The sequence below is a fragment of the Desmodus rotundus genome, chromosome 2, assembly GCF_022682495.2.
Source record: "Desmodus rotundus isolate HL8 chromosome 2, HLdesRot8A.1, whole genome shotgun sequence".
Taxonomy (NCBI): Eukaryota; Metazoa; Chordata; class Mammalia; order Chiroptera; family Phyllostomidae; genus Desmodus; species Desmodus rotundus.
The window spans coordinates 19,828,373-19,848,499 of NC_071388.1; the positions used below are offsets into that span (position 1 = coordinate 19,828,373).

The 20,127-nt window shown below is 40.4% G+C and overlaps 1 protein-coding gene across 37 annotated transcripts in view; it reads left to right on the plus strand.

Moving 5' to 3' along the window:
• Nucleotides 1-20,127, plus strand: part of MBNL1 (muscleblind like splicing regulator 1) — a 188,249-nt gene that overhangs the window by 132,811 nt on the left and 35,311 nt on the right. For all 37 annotated transcript variants that reach the window (XR_011650849.1, XM_045197057.3, XM_045197010.3 and 34 more), the window contains one exon: nucleotides 15,644-15,814. Coding sequence is in view for 36 of the 37 variants with exons in the window: in XM_045197010.3 (XP_045052945.1) it covers nucleotides 15,644-15,814 (171 nt within the window). In the remaining variant the exon portion in view is untranslated. The remainder of the gene's footprint in view (nucleotides 1-15,643; nucleotides 15,815-20,127) is intronic.

Below are 20,127 nucleotides of genomic sequence, written 5' to 3' on the forward strand. Positions count from 1 at the left end.
TCAATGAGTTAACACCTTTTCGAAGCCTAACACTGTTGTAGGTGTTGTCATTTGGGGAATGTACCTGGAAAATAAACATTATGGTTCTTGAGCCTGATCTAGTGAAGTAAACAGACAACCAATAAACCATTGTAATAAAGTGTAGTGAATGTTCTGAAACCAGCTAGAAGAACATTAAACAAAGACTTGAAGCTGGTGACATTTAACTCTGACTAGAAGTTACCCAGGCCAGAAAAAAAAGGAAAAAAAGGGGTGGAGTATCTTCATAGGTGAACCTACATGGACAAAGTTATGTCTTGTGTAAAGAATCAGCATTGTATGACTGGGGCCAGGCGAGGGGAGAGGAGGGAGAGAGAGAATGAATGAATGTGTTTATCTGTGTTTGTGTGCATTGGGCGTGGGGCAGCGGGTTGTGGGAGAGATGGGTCTAGGTGATTATGTGGAGAGTGGTCAGGTCTGTGTTATTCTCGCCTGGACTATTAAAGGATTACCTTATTTGGTCTCCCTTCCCCAGGTCCTTTGTCACTTCCAGCTCTCTGTGCTTCTTTCTGAAGAATTCAGGAAGTGCATCTTTGCTCATGTCATCCCTGGCCCCATCCAGTGCCTCTCCCTGGCCTGCAGAAGGAAGGAGACAATCTTTAAGTCAGGTTTTAAAATTAGACTAAGTTAGACTCAGGCTACTTTTCAACCTTGTTTCCCACTTCTCTTATTACAGATTTATTGCTTGGCATTGATGCCTCAAATTATGCTGTTTTCTCCACCTGGAGATATTTTATAACTCCTCATCTATAAATACCACCTCTTTTTCAAAGCTCTTATTTGATTTTTCTAAATTGGAAACATTTTCTTTTTTCCTTCAGAGTAAAAGCTCTTTATCCAAATGTCCCTTATGACACTTTTTCCTTCTAGCCTTATATTTTAGGTAACGTGTGTGCCTTATTTCCCTTCATAGACTATGTGTCTGATTCACTTTGTGTCTCCACTGCCTCATAGCAGTGAGCACGTGAGTGGTCTCACCACAGAGTTGGTGAGTAAATGTGTAAATGAATTATTCTAGAAGATAGTGAGATTGAGTGTAAGGTTTATTCAAGGCAAGACCACTTCTACATTTATTTTATTTTGCTCATTGGCCTCATCCCTTCACTTCCTATTTCCTAACTTACTTTTTGGGTTGTGTTGGGAGACAGTGAATTATTTGCCCCGTTCTGCTCTCTCTTTCCCTTGTGTGTGTGCGTGCGTGTGGGCACGTGCACACTATATTTCTGACACGAGTATAAATCTAGCTCTTCTAGAACAAGTTCGTAGATCATTGAAAGGAACACAAACTTTATTTTTGATGATTTCTAATGGGGGCAGCTCATATCATCAATTTTCAGTGTCTGTCCCTGGATTGTAGTGAAATCATGTGTTATATCTGAAAACCAAGAACATTAACAAATTAAAGTTGCCCTCTGTCCCTAGGTTGTGTAGGCCACCTTTATCCTGCCTACCCATTGGTGGGAGCCATGCTGACCCAGACGTGACTACTTTCTAACTTCGCCTCTTAACACTGGTGGGGGCTTACATGGGATATGGAACCTCTGGAAGCCTCCCCTTCCTCGTTTGGCATAGGAGGCTCATAAGAATCAGGCCTTGGGATTGCCCTGAGGGTAGATGACACCTTTTGTTGTGGTAGTTAAGGAGAGCCATTGTAATTGCATCTGACCAGGACACTGAAGAAGAAAGGCTCCGTGAAAGAAAGAACTCTGCCCCTCACGACAGTCTTCTAAAGCAAATGCCAGTGAATTGGTGGAGAACTCTTACATTCTTGCGTAAAAGTTTATAGCATGCCAGTTTCCCTTCCTGCAGCTATGAAAATTTAACTTGAGCAGAGGCCACTTATTCCTGAGTTGTAAAAGCAATACTGTCAAGTGAACATCGGGGCCACCTGAGACCTCTAACCCACAAGGAGGAAAATGAAGCTAAATTGTATAAGATCTGTCATTACTTATATAAAATAAAGGTCATCGGTAGCCTCTTTCTCTAGTGTATCATCTATGTTGAGTAACTAGAAAAAGAATATGCAGGGGCTCGCAGGGGTACATTGATGACGTGGATCCCTTGATCCTCTTTTCTCCCATGGACTCTTTTGCTTTTAATAAGCAAGGTGTTTAGCAACACCTTTTTTTGGCCAGAGGTGCTGTTGGTCTGGAGGCTTCGTTCTAGGATAGTGTGCCTAAGGAAACAAAAGGCGGTGGGTGTTCTTGTTCAGCGGCTTGCCCTTGGGTGCCCAGGGACAGGATAGGAGCTATGAAGAAAACGACAGCTCAGATGCAGAGGAATCAGGCAACTGACGGATAACGCTGGCAGTTGTCTTGAAGTTGCTGGCCAACACACTGGGTTTAAGTGAACTGTGGAGAAGGGACTGTGAGGACGACGGTGGTTGACGAGTGAATGAGAATGTGCATTGGTGTACATGGATTCACCAGTGGCTCTCAGAGTAGCAGTCATTAGAATTGTCTGAGAGCTTGCCTAGGACCCAGCCAAGATCAGTTAAATCAGAATTTGTGGGGGTGGAGGCTGGGTGTAGGAATTCTTTTATTTATAACGTATGGCATGATTGAGGACCAAGGGCCTGGGCACTAGAGTGTTGTCTCAATGGTGTGAGAGCTGGAACACCAGGAAGTGCCCTCTGGGATCCCAAATTGCTTATTTATTCTACAACATTTACTAAAAATGCTTAAGTTGCTCAATTAAATTTAGTCCTGTCTTTAGCAAGTTCTTAATCTAGAGGGGTAGACAGACTTGTAGAAATTATCAGTAATACAAGTTGACAGGTGCTGAATTCACTTGTGAGTTTATTCTTCCTGGCAAGAAAGGCACGAGGAGGAAGGGAAGGGAAGTGAAAGACACAGTGTCCACAGAGAGTGACATTTGATAAGGATCCCCTCTTGTAAAATCAAAGGTAACCTTTGAAAATAATTCCCTTTTGTTACTCACACATTTTAAAATACAGAGGTCCAGTTTCTTAATCTTGACTTTGGGCACTGGTGAAGCTTTCTCCAGCCCCCCAGGGGTTGTACTGGATACAGCTTCACACAGGAGGGCGCCGTTTGCGGTAGGAGGGCGAGTCTGTGTGAGGTCACAGAGCTGGTGAGTGAGACAGCCACAGTGAATCCCGGCTCCTGGAGAACTGTTCTCTCCACTGGACTCTGCGTTTGCCATCCTTGGCCACCTGAGGCTTAGCGTGGGCTCTTTCATCAAAAAAGATTCTAACTTATTGGTGAGGTGAAGGACTATGCCCCAGGGGGGCCTGAAGGAAGAGGATCAAAGGGGACTTTGGAGCATATCTAGAGAAGTGGCCTGGGTGACAGGAAGCAGGGGTTGCCAGGTTCCAGGGATGGGAAGAAAATGCAAGGAGAGTGAGAGGGGCCCAGTGATTTCAATTTACTGAGTACCATGATCGAAGCTCTTGTATTCATTCCTTCATTTAATACATCATTCTCTAGGATGGTTTGCTTCTCTTCCATTTCATAGAAGAGGAAGTTGCAGTTCAGCAAGGTTGATTAATTAACCTAAAGTCTCACTGCTAATGAATAGCACAGTTGGCCTTATGAACCACTCTCTGATTCCAGTCTGTGTGACCATTCAGCTGGGCTATAATGCTTCTTCATGTTGAGTCCTTGGGCGTTTCTCAGTGTGTAGATTTCTGAGGCTTGTGTGTATGAGAAGCTTCCATGCTAAGGACACAGATATGGCTGACAAGTGACCATATTTCCTATTTGGGTAGCAGTGGAGTACTGAGTTGTGGGTAGATAGCAGTACTAAGAAGTTCCTGGGAATAGGAGCCCATGGGAGGAGACTGGCGGCAAGGAGAAATAGAATTGAATGGAGAGACATGGGTACAGTGGGTGTAGGTACTTAGGAGGTCCTGGAGAAGGTGCAGAAGGCATGTTTGAGAAGTGCGTTACTGGACAGAATATCTTATATTCTGAAACGTAGTCAGGACTCATTCATTGGCAAACAGGTAATGAGCGCGTTGGCCTAGCCGAGGCTGTGGGTGCAAAGCCGAGGCTTGAGCCCCAACCTGGAGGCATTCTCCAGGGATGAAGACATGTAAACCATGCACAGAAAAGCCAGGTGACCCTATTCGGACAGAGGCAAGGACAAAGTGCCAAAGAGGCAAGGACAAAGTGCCAAGGAAGGTAAAACAACTATTTCTCTTAGCAGCCCCATGCTTAGCCAGAGGTAGAGTGTAAAATTCATAGGTACGGTGCTTGACTCACCCAAGCCTGGTGTTTAGCAGATCTGGGCTTTCAGCCTACATGTTGTTGATGTGATAGCAAGAGAAAAACATCGTGTGACAGCCGTCTGTGCTTGTCCCCATTACGTTCCCATTCTGGCTCATTAAAAAACAGTGTTGCCATGGCTGACGTTCCTGTGAGGCCCAACATCTCCATACTTCCTATCTCCTTTTTTCTTTTGTTTTTTCTTGTTATTGAATTTACTGGGGTGACGCTGGTTAACAAAATTGCACACGTTCAGGTGCACAGTTCTGCAGCGTGGCATCTGTGCACCGCCTTGTGCCTTCCCCACCCCGAGTCAGGTCTCCCACCCTCCACACCGACTGTCCCGCCCTCCACCTTCTTCTACCTCCCACCGCCCCCTCCTCCCAGCCAATCACCACACTGTTGTCCTTGTCCAGGAGTTTTTTCTCCTTTTTTTTTTCGTTTTGCTCAATCCCTCCAACCCGAGCCCCCCATACTTTATATTTTAAATAATCACTTAAGAATACCCTCTGCAGCTTCTGACTGCTGTGTAGAACAGAGTGCTTTGTGCTGATTAGGCTTTTTCAAGTGCCTAGGCTTAAGTGATGGCTTCAATACCTTCCTGCCTTGCAGGTGTTCTGTAAGAGTTCTGTAGCTTACAGGTTCCTATTTTTATTTATGTGTTTGTTTATTGTTCATATGGATCCTTTCCCTAAAAAGCTATTCAAGGCTATTAGAAACATATGAATTCTTTCTAAAAATTCTGAGACTTTTCTCTTTTAGTCCCAGTGACAATTTTTAAATAACTTTTGTTGAGTGTTACTCCTTTGATGTTTGTGGACCTGTGTTAGAAAGCCATTGGAAGTCTCTGGGGGAGGGGGTGGGGTGCAGAGGAGGAGACAGGCTCAGATGACCTGTATTGTGATACTGGTTTTCGACTTCAGGAGATTTTTTTTCCACCCTTCCTGCCTCGGCTGCTGCAGTCAGCATCCAGTAGATGTGCTCTGGGCTCATGAGCCAATTGTCTTTCTCCTCCCTGCAGCCTGAAGTCTGAGACAGAGCTGATGGCTGTGTGCCATTTTAGCAAGTCGTCATGGGGCTGGTGGGGGGGCAGGGGAGTGCTGTCCCCACAGGGACAGAGCCAGTGTCATTGAGCACATTGTGTTCAAGTACAAAGTCGGTCTGTCTGAAGGAGACAGTGGTCAGCGGTGGTGAGGACCTTTGTCTCTGCACCTTTTCTTGGTGCTCTGTCCTTGTGGTTTGTGTGAAGCAGTAGCACTTAATGGCTGGACTGCAGGCAGGATGTGTGAGGTCAGAAAGCGACAACATTTGTTTTCAGTTAGGGCTCCAAAAGGTTTGTGGAGGAGTCCGAAGGAAAAATTGGGGAAAAGAATTGATATTTGGCAAAAGCAATGTTGTTTCTCAAAGACTGGAGAGCAGTGTAATGCAGTGATTTCTGTACAAAACTGACAGGCAAATTTTGGACATCTGTTACAGTTTAGAAAATTATTTTAGCACTAATCAGATACATAATATCCATGGCCCCATCTAGTAGACTTTGATGGAAGATTTACAATGGGAAATATTGATTGTTTCAATGACCTTGAAACATTGCGTAATACTACAAATTTATCATAACTAATACTGTATTATCCTTCTGGGTCTGTAAAAACGGGGTGTCTTTTCCTATATTTGTAGGCATCTGTAGGATCTAGCACACAGGTGGCAAACACAAGGCCCTAGGGCCGAATCCAGCCCTCCACCTTGTTTATCTAGACTGGCCCCTTATTTCTACCTGGCGGCAGCACCAAGCTCCTTGCCCCTAGTTAAGGAGTAGCTACATTTATACAGTCCTAAAGTTACATTTGGCCCTTTGAAGGCAACCTCGTGGCTGATGTGGCCCCTGATGAAAATGAGTTTGACAACCCTGATTAGCAGGTGCAAATGCATCAGCTGACTTCACCAAAGGGCTTCACCCCTTCGATTTTCTTGTTCCTTTTGTATTGTTAAATAAAATACTTGCCCCTTAAACCTACCGTTCTTTCCATGTTACCAGTTTTATATTTTTCATCTTATATTGTTTCTATATGAAAACACCACATATATGTGTGTATGTGTATATTTGTGCTATATTCAAACCCAGAGGCCAGGCCGGTGGAATCCACAGATAATCCAAGAAATCTCTTGTCTCACCCAGTCTCTTGTTGCAATGGATAATATGAAGCAGAATTTTAACTTGTTTGGAGTTGAAAGTATTATTATTTTTTTCAGTAGATAAGATCAGTTGATCCTATAACACTGGTGCTCCTGAAGGAGAAGTAAAAGAATGAGAGATAAAATGAAATTTATGAGAGAATGTATTTTTTACCCATTACATTTTGGAAATACTATGTAGCTCAGTCTTCTCCAATATTAGTTGCTTATACTGTCAAACGTCTTTTTATTTGCAGAAGTCAAGGGAATTGAAACATCCATTGGTTGGGACTGATTCTGCTTTTAGTGTGAGCAGTGATTAGGAAAACGTTGACCGCTCACCGAATGACCATCAGTGTGAATGCCTGCCTCTGGTGTACAGTGGAGAGTGTCAGCCCTGTAGTTAGGCCGCCCGGTTCCAGGGCTCAGTCATGATGTGCCCGTGGGCAAGGACCTGCCACACACACTGAAGGGGCATCGAACCCTGGAGAGCTTTTGCTTTGTCAGTGCACTAGGAGCTGGAGTAGGTCTGTGAAGCATTGATTAAACAAATCTTCCCAGAAATTCTTAAGGAAAAAATTATGTGCCTTTAACTTACAAAGTTTACCTCTTTTTTTTATTCTCAGGAAAGCTCTAGAAATATAATAGAGACAGTCACGCTATAACCCACCTAATAATGGTGCGATGATGAATTGGGTACGATGTGTAAAACATTTTGTATTTCTCAATTCAAAGGCATGCGCCACAAATAGAGCACTGAATTTTATTATGTAAACCTTGGGGCTTTTCATTATTAGCCAAGATTGAAAAGTGTCAGATTCGAATGCCATAAAACTTCAGAAGTGTTTCTGCTACAAACAGTTTTGAAGTCTGACAGTTGCTGTACCGAAAAAAATGAAGCAATTGAAAAAAAAAAAGAAAAGAAACATAGTGATCTGGCATTTCCAATTTTATGACGCTATAAAAAAGCAGCCAACAAATGTTGGACTGTTTAATGACGCTGGCACCTACCAAATGTCACTGGGCTTTCACAAGGTCAGGAGACTCTGGCTTGGCTCGGGGATGCTGGCCAGACCCATCTTTGGAGCCCAGAAGACTGTGGAATGAGGGGGAAGGGCGGGCAATAGGTGCCAGTTAAACCCTTCACGGCCCGTCAGAGGGGGCTACGCCCTTTTGTAGGGTTGTGTGGGAGTTAGAGCAGGCCATGGGCAGAAGGAAAAAGCGAGACCTTTTCTTCTTCCAGCGTCTCGTAACCAGCAACTCTAAATATATGATTCTGTGGGCCCTCTGTGAGGAGGCTAAGATTTCTTCAGATGACTATCAGCTAAAATTGTATGCTGATATAACTGTTGCTGCCACAGTTGTGTGTATGTCTAATCTGTCACAGACAAAAGCTGCTGAAGAAAGGGGTGGTATTTCTGTAACCAGAATGTGTGTGTGATTTGTTGCCTTTTTCTCTTTTTCCACCTCCTCAGCAGCAGCGAACCCGACTCTCATGCATTACATAATACTTATCTAGATGTGTAGAGTTTCAGTTTTGCCATTTTCAAGATGATTAATGGGAGTTGTGCAATGAAAGCTCCTAAGTTCTCTGGGAAAAGTCATAGTATCCCGATTTCGAGTTAGAGTGCATCGATACTGCGTCAGCATTGAGTTTATTTTGGGTTATTGTAAATGTCACTATTGGCTTTAATGTTCGAGAATCTTCCTCATCAAACTTAGGAAATGTTCTTTAAAACCGTGCCTAGAACACCCATTGATTACTAGAGAGGACTCTTTAAACAGGTAGAAAAGCCAAACCTAAAATCACTTGCTAGGGATCAAATTGGACGTCGAGGAGAAAATGTTTAAGGCCCATGAAACAATCTGTTCCTTTTTTTTTTTTTTAACATTCTTAAAGGCCAGAGTAAAAATCACAGATTTCAACCTTATAGTTTGTGTGTATGTGAATGTGTGTTTGTATTTTCCTTTCTTTCTTCTACTGGCCCTCTCAGTATTTGTTACTCCACAGTGTATGTGTGAATAGGAACTTTTTCTGGGATCAGGAAAGGAAAAAAACCCTAAACTTGACATTTATTATATTTCACTCAAAACACATTTTATGTCTGTCATAAGTAATTGAAAGAAATTAGGACTATTTCAATGAAAACACATTCATAAATTTCTGCATCTTTTTTCTTACTGGCAGAGGGAAATCCTCCCAGGTCTTGTGTCGAACTGAGGGTCAGGTACCTGGTGTTATGTTGATTGAGGAAATAGCAATTTTCACCCAGAAATTTAAGTTTTAAATTTTGATCCGTGTTGTTATATTTACTTCATGTTAAGGTTAGAAGACTGTGGGGTAATTGCCCAGCAAGATAAAAGCAGGCCTGGCTCTTTTCCTCACACTCTGTAGGGATGCCAAACATTTGTTCTGGGTGTCACCTGAAAATCCAGTGAGGAAATTAAAACAGAAGTCGTGTTTGATTTCAAGATGATCTGAAAATTTTTCTAGCCTTTCCAAATGAGAAAACTCTAAAATAAGTACAAAGGTGCCATGATATTAAAAATAGAAAATTATTCAAGAGAAAAAATCCCCATGTACCTCAGTTTTAAAAGGTCTTAATATTTGAGAAAAAATAAATAGGGAAATTACTGGTAGTATGTCAGTGTAATATAGTATACCATACTATTTCAATATAGTAAATATATAGTATTGACTTATTAACAGTATGTATGCTACATATTTTTATGATATTGTATCATGTAGTCGTTGTAAAACAAAACAGAGCAGACAATAACATCGAATCAGTGAAATCACCATGGAGACTTCCAAAAGGGGAAAAAATATCTGGTTTGACTACTTTAGCAATTCCTACCAAATGACAGAAATCTTTAAATATTTTTTCTGAGTTCTCTGGTCACTTAAATTTCTCAGTAACTTCTCTTTCAAATGAGAGTGTATATTGCTGACTTTTTTTTTTAATCCTGAAAAGACTTTTTAGAGGGAAGTAAAGGCAGGAAAATGTTGTTTACCCTTAAAAAATAAGATCAGCATCTTTAGTATTTTAGTTAACAAGTGAATGAATTCCAAAATTAAATGTTGGAATTTAATTATTTACTCTTCGATATACTACAGTCTTTATTTGTTTTTATTTTAAATAAAAGAAAGAAGATCCAACATTGACACTCACATGCTCACGCCTGGAAAGATTTTAGAAGCTGCAGCTATTAGACTTTGGCAAAATTAGAGCAAATAAGTTGCCAACCACCACTCCTCCTGAGTCAAGTTTTATAGTGTGAGTCTATTATCTTATGTTTGAGGAAATTCCCAGAGTAAAGGATCTTAGTATTTAAATGTGAGTGTGAAAGTATTGGCAGCCATTGACAAATAATTTGGGGTTTGTAGTTTTTATGTATGTGTGCCCCTTTTATGGATTGAATGTTTGTATCCTCCTAAAATTCCTATGCTGAAGCCCTATCATCTGTGTGGCTGTATGTGGAGATGGGGCTGTAGGGCAGCTGTCTGTCTGTAAGGCCGGAAGAGAGTCTTACCAGAAACCACATCAGCCAGAACCTTAATCTTGGACTTCCCGCCTGCAGAACTGTGAGAAAAGTAATTTATGTTTAAATCACCGAGTCTATGGTATTTTGTTATGGCAGCTCTGGCAGACTAATGCAGCCCCCATTAAATTCCATTAGTTATAAAGCAGTGGCTGACTCTCAACGGGAGATGATTTTGCTTCACCCTCGCCCCCAAGGCCATTTGGCAATATCTGGAGACAGTTTGAACTGTCATAACGGAGGGCAGGAGTGCTACAAGCATCTCGTAGGCCAGGTGAGCTGCTAAACATCCTACAATGCACAAAACAGCCCTTGTAACTGAGACTTGCTGGCTCCAAATGTCAATGAGAAACCTTGAACCTCTTTTTGGGATGCATGTGGCCTTGTAAGCTGGCACAAGTCTTTTATGGAAATGAGACTGTAAGGAAATAACCCATTCAAGAGGTACTATATACTGTTTCTTAGAAGCAATTAATTTATTTTCAAGATTTGCAAAAGCCACTAACCTGCAATTCTAGAGTTAATCAAACATATTCACCTAAATGAAGACGGAACACTGAGTGTATCATGTGTGCGTGTTTGTGTGTGCATAAGGTATATTTTTTCTTAAAGTCAGTTACCTTTAAAACTGTCATTAATTTCCTATCACTAGGTACTTGTGACCTTAAAGTAAATATTCTTTACAGAAATTTATTCACCTTTTTATTGAATTGATGCAGGAATTGATTTAAAAGCATGACAGAATCGGAAAAAACATTTTGGGAAATGCAGGAAACAATACTTTTGACTGCCAATGTTTTTTGCACCCCACCCCCAACTTCGACAAGCTTTTTCTGAGATTTTTGCATCATCTTAACTGAAAAAAAAAAAAGTAGGAATTTTTAGCAGGAAGCTACCAACTTCCTTTGCCAGAGCTCTTGGCCCTATCTGAGCAATGCATATCTCCAGGCAGTGCTTCAAAAACGCCTGCATATCCCGACTGTCCTCCAGAAAATACTGGTTTTGTTGCAACTACTGAAGTAAACGGTTGCATTTGAACGGGCTTACCAGAAAAGCAGCATTTCTAGGGAAAGTTGGAAAAGACTTATATGAGTATAAGCTTGTACCCCTGCAATTTTTTCATCGCCCTTTTATTTCCAGAGTCTACCCAAATATGACTCAGTAATTATTGCAATATAATCCTGCCACGTAGTTACCGTTGGCAACTTAATAAGATGTCTTCTTATACTCTGGCCTCATACATCACAATATTCCTTTTATTTTAGATGGAGGAAGTATAATTAAAAATGGAAAATTAGTCTTTCCAGTTTTAAAATAGAATTTTAACTTTTTTTATTTTATTAAGTTTGGCCAACTTCTAAGTAAGATATTTTGTTTTTGATTGTTAACTTGTTCTTAATTAAATATTAAAATAGCTAAGAAATAGGCTTTTTTCCATATCTCTAAGTTGCCATCTTTAGTTTCATTCAGTTTTATGTTTGTTCTACAATTTTTATGTCAGTATATATATCACATACACGTCATTTATATGTATGTGCTGTATATAGAAACAAGTATACTTTATTAAACTATAATGTTTAAGAATTAACAAGGCATTTATTTTTAAGCTCAATTAATTAATCTAAAGCTACATCTTCCCTTGTTAGAATCACAAGCTTCGTGCCAATTTCAAAGGCTAATGAAAAAAATTCTGAAATTCACAGTTGAGTAGTTTGTAACTTCAGAAATTGGGGACTGGCTCAATTGATCTCTCAAATGACCAGTATGGGCCGTATATAAACTTTTAAGACTACAAGTGGAAAATGTTGACTTTTTTGCCCAGCTTCTAATTTATAGATGTAGAAAACTTATTAGAGAAAAATGGACTCAGTCTAAATCAATATTATTGAACTTCCTCCATTCCCTTAAAATACATGGTCCATGCGTTACAGTGATGTCTGTGGAACCTGTGTTGAGTTCACCTATAAAAAGGCCTCTTGAATGGAGTCTAAGGTATTTGTGGCTCTTTCCAGGGGCCTGCTAGTCATCTGTGCAGCTTACCGAAAAGACTTACGTGCAGTCGACGAAAACAAACCACAGAAACCGAACGCTGTTAGCATGGCCTTTTCCCTTGGTGTGTGTGGCAAGCGCAGAATGATGATTTAAGGGCCAGTAGCACTTGCGTTACGTTACTGATGATTGACATGCATTGTTTCTGTGTTTTGCTAACTTGTATTAATTTTTAGCACTATGAATAAGTAATTGTGCTAAATTAAGCAGCTGCTGCTTATTATTTGCATGAGAACTTAAGGAAAGTGAGAAAAATAATATTTATTGATAGACTGTTATACCAGGAGCCACATATGAGGTTGACCACTGTCTTGCTCAATCCTCATACGTCACCAATGAGATCAATGATATTGTTACTATTCTACAGAAAAGGTTTGGCCAACTCAGTGATTTTAAGTAACTTCCACAGGGTCAGGCAGCAAGTAAGTATCAAAGCTGCTATTTGAACCAAGCTATGATAAAATGTACAATTAAATGGCACTAGTTAGAACTAAACATAGCAATCAAAACTGAATAAGAGCTTCTTTATGTTTATATTTTTGCATTAATCCTAACAGTTTAATTTACTAAATCTTGAGGTGAAATCTCTGGATGATTTAGAGTAAGTGTCTGTACAAAAATACGCATAAGTAAGTGCTAGATACTGTTTGAATTTCTGCTTTTAGATTTTTAGAATGTATTATCACTGTATAGATTTTTAGGAGGTCATTCTCAACACAAATCTGCTTTTTTTCATGGTGAAACTTGCAAACCTGCCACCTTTTTCCTTTATCACGGCAAGCTTTTTTACTGGTCTCTGAATAAATGTACCGTTTGGTTAGTACAACTCAAAATCAAAGTTTGGTATTAGATTTAATAGTTTCCCTTCTATTATCTTTATTGTCTCCAGAATAGAGTTAGAATAGAATTCATCTTTAATTATTCTGTAAGAAGAGCTCATTCATTCATTTTGCAATGGTTACTGAGGAGTGGGTGCTGAGACAGATGAACCTGGAGAGGTGCCAATGTCGGGTTTACCTTAAATCTCACTGGAAGGCAGGCTGCCTGTGCTTTTCCCTGGGGCTTTGGGCAATCCTCTAGAAAAGGATGTTTATTCTAAGTTATTCTTGACCTTTTTATTTGTCAAACCACAATTATTCAGCAGCACAGTTAGCATTAAACAAGTTTTGAATTTCCCAAGAAGCTGAGTTTATCTAATATTAATTGCAGAGGCTACTCTGTTATTTTTTCCACATGTGGCAATGAAAAATTCATGTGACTTTACAGAGTTTGTTGTGTAGTGTTTTATGCTCTATTAGAGTAACTGGGGCCCCGAGATCTGTTGCCACGATCCCTCTGTGGAAGAGGCTTTGTAGTCTGTGTACTTTTTCAGAAGTACACTCAGTTGATTCTTAGAGGCATAGCTTTTTCAAAGTGAGGCTCCAATGCAATCAAGTCGAGCTGGGCATAGGAGGATAGATAACATGTAAGAAATGTAGTAGAATGGTATTTGTTCCTGACTGGAGGTTGCAAACACAAGAAGAAAGCCAAAGGTCTGAGCTTCTATTCAGAACTTTGAGATGCATTGACAGAGGATGTATGGTGGACAAATAGGATTTCTCTCCTTCATTGTTTCAGTCTGGGCCGTGTTCGTAGGAAGGAGGCCCGGTGGTTTGTGTTAAGGGCGGCACTCGAATAAAGTCCCTAGGAAAGCTGCTGTTGGTGCTGGCAGGGCCTGGTTCCTGACTAGGGCTGCCTCTGTGCTGTTTATGGAACTGCGGAAACTGAGCCGAGGGAATGACAGTCACTGAGTCCTCAGAGTGGACATAACCCTGCTAATCTGCACTTAAGTCCAATCTTAGTAAGAAATATGATGTGGAGCTATGGAGAACAAACATTTCTCTTAGGGCCAGATTGTTCTTTGTATGGAAAAAGCAGGTTTTCTCTGGGAGGCTTGAACTGAATGACCTTGAAATCAGACTGTCACCCCTGAGCTTATTCACGTTGGCCGTCGTTCTCTGCGACTCTAAATGCTGTTTGTGTAAGAGATGCTTTGCATCTAGATGCTTTTAAGCTACTAACACGCTCACATGCTGAAAGCATGGTGACTTTTCGTGGAATAAGTTATAGATTCCTAAATTTTACTCCATTTGTGAACGTGTCAGTAACAATAAAATTCCCCGCGCGCAGACCTTTACCTCACTGGGCGAGCAGCGCGCTGAGAGCGGCAAGGGCGCGGCGCACCCGTTGTCTTCTTCGGTCTTCATGACAAACCTCTGGAGTAGGTTGTGGAGGGATGCTGAGATGTATAAAATGCCCGAGGCTTCAGGCAGTTAGTTTTCTATGTGATTCATGCAGCTGACGAGTGAGAGAGCTAGGTCCACCCCAGGTCTTGAGGCCTGCAAGGTCCTTGCTGTCAGCTACTGTCCTCCACTCCCTCCCGATTTAAAGCATCGTATTATTAGTAATGCGTTGTTACATAAAGCTTGTTAAAGTACCAGGGAGTATCCTAAGAGATTCACTCTATGTAGAAACTTATTCTTTAAAACCCTTAATCAAAACAAGCTAGAAATTGATCATTGAAATTAGAATCTTCAGATTTTATCACAAATATAAGCATCAATTTTCTGTGTCAAACTATGAGAAATAGATTTTTAAGCTCAAGAGAATGGTTGATGCCCTCAATTAAATCTTTCTTTTACCGTGACAAACAGTTCTAATTAGAATTATCGGTAAAAGAAGTTATCCGCGTAGTCATCGATGAGATCTGTAATTATCAAATATGACTTGGACAGTATATTGAAATAATACGGGTGCAGCCCCTTATGCATTATTGCATATGACAGACTTTAATATGTATTTTTGATGAGAAGAATCCTCCCAAATGGAAAGTATATTCACATTTCTTATTTTATAGTAATTTATTTTACGTTGAAAATTTTTTGGTGGGTAAATGTGTTTATTTTGGATTGATTTGTGGTGCGTGGACAATGGCGACTACTTTTACCTTTGAAAGGTTCCAGGCTACATTTTTCTACCAGTGTTTCACTGCACTTGCTAATCTCGGTGTACAGTGGACATGTGGGCATGTCCCTTTCATCTGTAACTATCTTTTAAAGCTTAGTAGCAATTTCAATTTTATTTGTTGTGAGATGGTTGTGAAGGCGCATCACTGAAGACACCATGTGCCGTGAGCCCGCAAAGTACATTTCTTTAGAACTCAATACAAGTAAAAGTAGATGGTAAAGCTTCATGATTCTTTGGGGTTCATTAAAGTTTACCAAAAGATATTATGGAAGGAGCCTAATATTCTTTATTTGGTATTGTATGTTTTAGTATTATGCTGGCAATTGGTAGATTTTTCAGCTTGGATCTTAATGTAATAGTGCTAATGTTAAAATAAAAGAACTTTTTTAAGCTTTAAAACCTTTCCCAATGATTTAGTACCTCATTTTTGTAATGCATTGGGGTGAATCCATTACTTATTTTACATGTATTATAAAGTGATATGGGCCATAAATACATTGTATAAAAATCCCACGGTGGATTCAAATGGTAAGGTTTACATTATTATTTTTTAAGGTTTGCTTATTTTATTCTTTTTTAAGATATTTTCCACTTTTGTTTTTTAGGGTCGTTGCTCCAGGGAGAACTGCAAATACCTTCATCCACCCCCACACTTAAAAACACAGTTGGAGATAAATGGGCGCAATAACCTGATTCAGCAGAAGAACATGGCCATGTTGGCCCAGCAGATGCAACTAGCCAATGCGATGATGCCCGGTGCCCCGTTACAACCCGTGGTAAGCTTGTTTCCAGTCCTTATTTATTAAGTATGTAACTCCAAGTTCTCAGTTTCACTGGTAAAGTGATGAGGGCGCTAGTTCAGGTGACACAGGGAACAGTGTGAGTTGCCTAGCACTTTCTAGCGAAATTATGAGTCACACCCTGAAACAGTTTTCACACTGTAATTTATTCATCTGCTGAGTAAATCATGTGGAAATTTGCATTATAGAATGTTTTTCCCCTGAATTTTTCTTGAAATTAAATCCTCTGACTTTCAAATGTAAAATTTCTTTTGTTTGTTGTTTTTGTTTTTAAAAGGGTCCTCAAAACACATCAATCTAGTCAATGTGCATTTTCAGGCAACTTCAATGGTAATAATAAAAATTGGCTACTGTCATCTTTAATTCTAGAAACACGTTTTCCTTTCTTCCCTCCTCTTTCTTTAAAAGGAGACTGTGTTATTCTTTTAAACATAAACTGAAATCATTTTGTTGTTACTAATACTGAAAGAATCACGACTGCAGTGAGTCAGTATCGTGGACTTGGAAGTCCAGTAAAAGGAGAAATAATCAGGAGAGGCAGAAACAACAAGGCTTTTAGAAGAGACCTAAATTACATAAGCTGTAGGTGGCCACAGCAATGTAACGATTACTGAGCAGTACAGGTCCCCGTCAGTAACGTTGGAGTCGGGGCCATATGCTTGTTTATTTACTTGGATTTTGGGAGGCTGTATATGATCAATGACTTTTTAATAAGCCTTACTCACATCGATTTGTAGAAGTGTAAGAGATTAATATCAATTTTAGGTTGCAAAAGGTATTCTGATGTTAATTGTGATATGGTAATTCTGTATTTAAATAAGTGTTGAAATTTGCAATGATAAAAATGTATCTGTCAGTAATTTGTCACTACCTTGTATGTAGTCTTAGGGGCTCATGGAATATGTGTGCTAATTTTTTTTCCTAATACATTTTAACACTTGAACTCAATGTAATTGTTATTCTCTCTTAGAACTTCATGTACCAATCATTGCAAGAAAGAGGGGTGGATTGTGTTTTGAGGTGGGAGGGATTTCCATATCACATTGGCAGTGATACCAATTATCAATACTCTACAGGTGTAAGAGACTGTTATAATTCTTTGTCTGTTTTAACCTGACATATATATATATACATATATATATGTATATATATATATATGTATGTATATCTATTCATATTCCATTATTGGGGGCTCAGTTTAAGATATGATATCTGAAATTTATTTTTATATTATCTGCTGATTTTCATATGTCTGCATTGGGATAGCACAAACTTTTCCATTTGGTTAGAGAAAAGTTTAGTTAGAATCATTTTCTCTAGCATAAAATATCAGACAAGAATCCTCTCTTATACTTGGCCCTCACATATACAAAGATCGGGTAAATCCTTGGGGTAGCTGCTACTTAAGTTGGTACAGGATCTCCCCTTGACGTGAGATACATTGTTCCACTTAAACACTTAAAGCGTGCTCTACCTCCCAGTGACGGAGAGCACCTCTGAGATCAGCACAAGTCCCAGACTGCAGAGAACAGCATTGGTCACGGCAGTGTTTCTACTGAGTTAGTCCTTGAGTTTTACTCCCAAGGCCATTTCCAGGGTCATCTCATGCACAATCCTGGAACAAAACTGTAAGCAACATCTATGCTCTTGGCTTTGAAATACTAGTAACAAATACACTTTGTTTAGGAAATCACTAAATGACAGGTTTCCGAAACAATTAGAAAAATCACCGCATTTTCTGGTGTTTTAGTTGGAAAATTCTCAGCTTAGACAAAGCATTAATTTTCATTAGCCGAGAGCACATTCAGGCTTTATGTTCATTTTCCCTGATAGGACTAGACTTGAATGTGGAATTACCCTTTTGCCAGAGGCATCGTGAGATCACATTCTAAAAATATACTCTGTGCAGAGTGACGTTTTTGTAATAAGTATAGAAGTCATTTTAAATATTCAATTGTACAGCATTTGGGTGTTTAATAGCTATCGGGAAGGCTTTTGATCCAGGAAATTTACCTTTAAAACCTCACCTGAGACTTTCTGATCCTCTCTGGAGTCAGCTCTGTTTGGATGAGGGTAATGATACGGAGATTCAGAAATAAACAAGATGGTCATCAGCAGCTGCCTACTGGACCTTTAATGCAGGGCAAACAAATAGGGAATCTCACAGGGCTGGAAGCAGCCAGGGGACCGATACAGAAAAGGATAGCCACTCAAAGAGGGAGGCCCTGGGTATGGATGGCAGTGTTTGAAAATGCTGTGTAAGCTGGGATGCACCCTAGCTAGTGGCACCACCAGAGGAGACAATACTGTGAGCAGATCCCTCATGTCCAGAGTGTCGGCAGCATCTGAGCAGGGACGGGGCTGGGGGACACCCAGGTGACACATCTTCGTTTTTCCTAAGGGCAGCCAGCCTGGCGCCCTGCACTGAAGCTGGAGGAACACGAACAGGACAAGGGGTTAGCCAGGTCTGGTCTGATGCACGAGTATCTAGTGTTGATCCTGGCAGGTAGCAGAGATAAGCCGTTGCTTCACAAGTGAAAGAATGAATGAGGGAGTTTCCCCGAACACAAGAAAAGCAGGCAGAGGTTCACGGTGGTTTACCTTCCCCAGGAACGGGAGCCCAAGCCCAGCTACAGAGACTGCAGGAAGAATGGGGGCGAGAGGTGGATGCGTTTCAGCAGACTATTAGCACAGGCAGCCGGGGCTGCATGAGGGTACTTCGGGACCAGGAAATTGCTATTATGTCACTTGGTTTGGGTTCTCATTTTCTCGTAAATTTTGAGAGCCTGGGCTATAAATCTAAGATCTTTGGAATATGACACCAGGCTGACTTGGGGAATGCAGGGATTTATAGGAGAGTTTCCTGTTTTTATGGACTTTTATTAAATTGTAATGAAATGCACCAAGCCAAGAATCAGAAAGAGGAATTAACATTTTGGGGACAAATACAGTACTATACGGGCATTTACTGAACTCAGTACTTTTTGTACCATAAGTCCTCATGACTGCACTATAACGTAGGTAATATTATCCCGAATTTGTAGATGAAGACTCAGAGGTTTGGAGAGTTTAATGAACATGACCGCTGGCCCTGCTGCTGACCAGCTATGTAATGAAGATAAATGGAAGACCTGTAGTATTTAATTATCCAGATTTAAAAAAATTAAAATTTTTGCATTTATTTCCTAAGTGCTACTTAATTTTTTTTTTTTTTTTTACTTTGCCATGTACTGTCTGATGTAGAGGTAATCTAACAAGAAATACTAAACAAACTAACCAAAGACAGATTGCACCTTGTCGCTTCCAACTTGGAGGCATCTAGTATATGTCTTTGGTCCATTCCTGAAGGATATCGCTCAGAAATTCTGTTGACTTGAGGCTCTTGTCATCTAGCCCTCCAAGAGCTGGCATGTGCCTTTTCCCTGTGCTCGCAAAGGTTAGCCTTGGTCATCCTTAGTTTCTGATGGCAGCTGTCTTTAAGGCACACACACCTAGCTGTCTTGAGTTTCCTAACTCAGGTCAAATTCCCTGTGCATTTCATGCATTTGAAGTAGTCTAAGGACAGGGGAATTCAGAGTTACTGGATTTGGCTCACGTCTTGGGAGTGTCTCTGCTGCTTCTGCTATCTTGTGTTCCTCTCGCCTTGTGTCCCCAGGATGTGCTGGCAGTTGGATGCTGAAAGCTTTGAAGTCATCATGTGTCACACGTCCAGGGACACCTAGGAGTCTTAAATTACTTTTTAGTGCTTTACCTTCCAGTTTATCCAATGAGTGGTTGAGATAAGGCCACTGCATCCCGAAGTGTTTCTGGTGAAATGTTTCCCAGTCAGCCACCCTGAATCACGTTTCCTCCATCCGCCCTTTTTACCGCCCATTTCAGTCAAGGAGCTGGCGCTTCCTCCAGCAGCTTGAGAATGGGCCCCAAGTCATAGCGACGGGCATAATTGTTAATACTTTTCTACCTGGAGAGCTAGAAGTGAGTCTTCTGTGTTTACATGTTCAGTCAAACTGGACTGAAAGATAAAGCGAGATTAAGAATAAGACAAATGGTCATTTGACTTGCCCAGTCAGCAAGGCAGTCTACAAAGACTTTAAAACGGTATTGCTTTGATGGTAGTTATATGCCATCTTCTTAGAAATATGCATTGTAATGCCAGTTTGTTGATAACTCTCATTAGCTTTTGGCTTTATGTTTGTATTCAAAATAATTGTTTAGAGAGGCTGTTTATAGCTCTTGTACAGGGTTGTACAAGAAATCCAGTTGTACTCAGAAATCTGGTTTTATACATC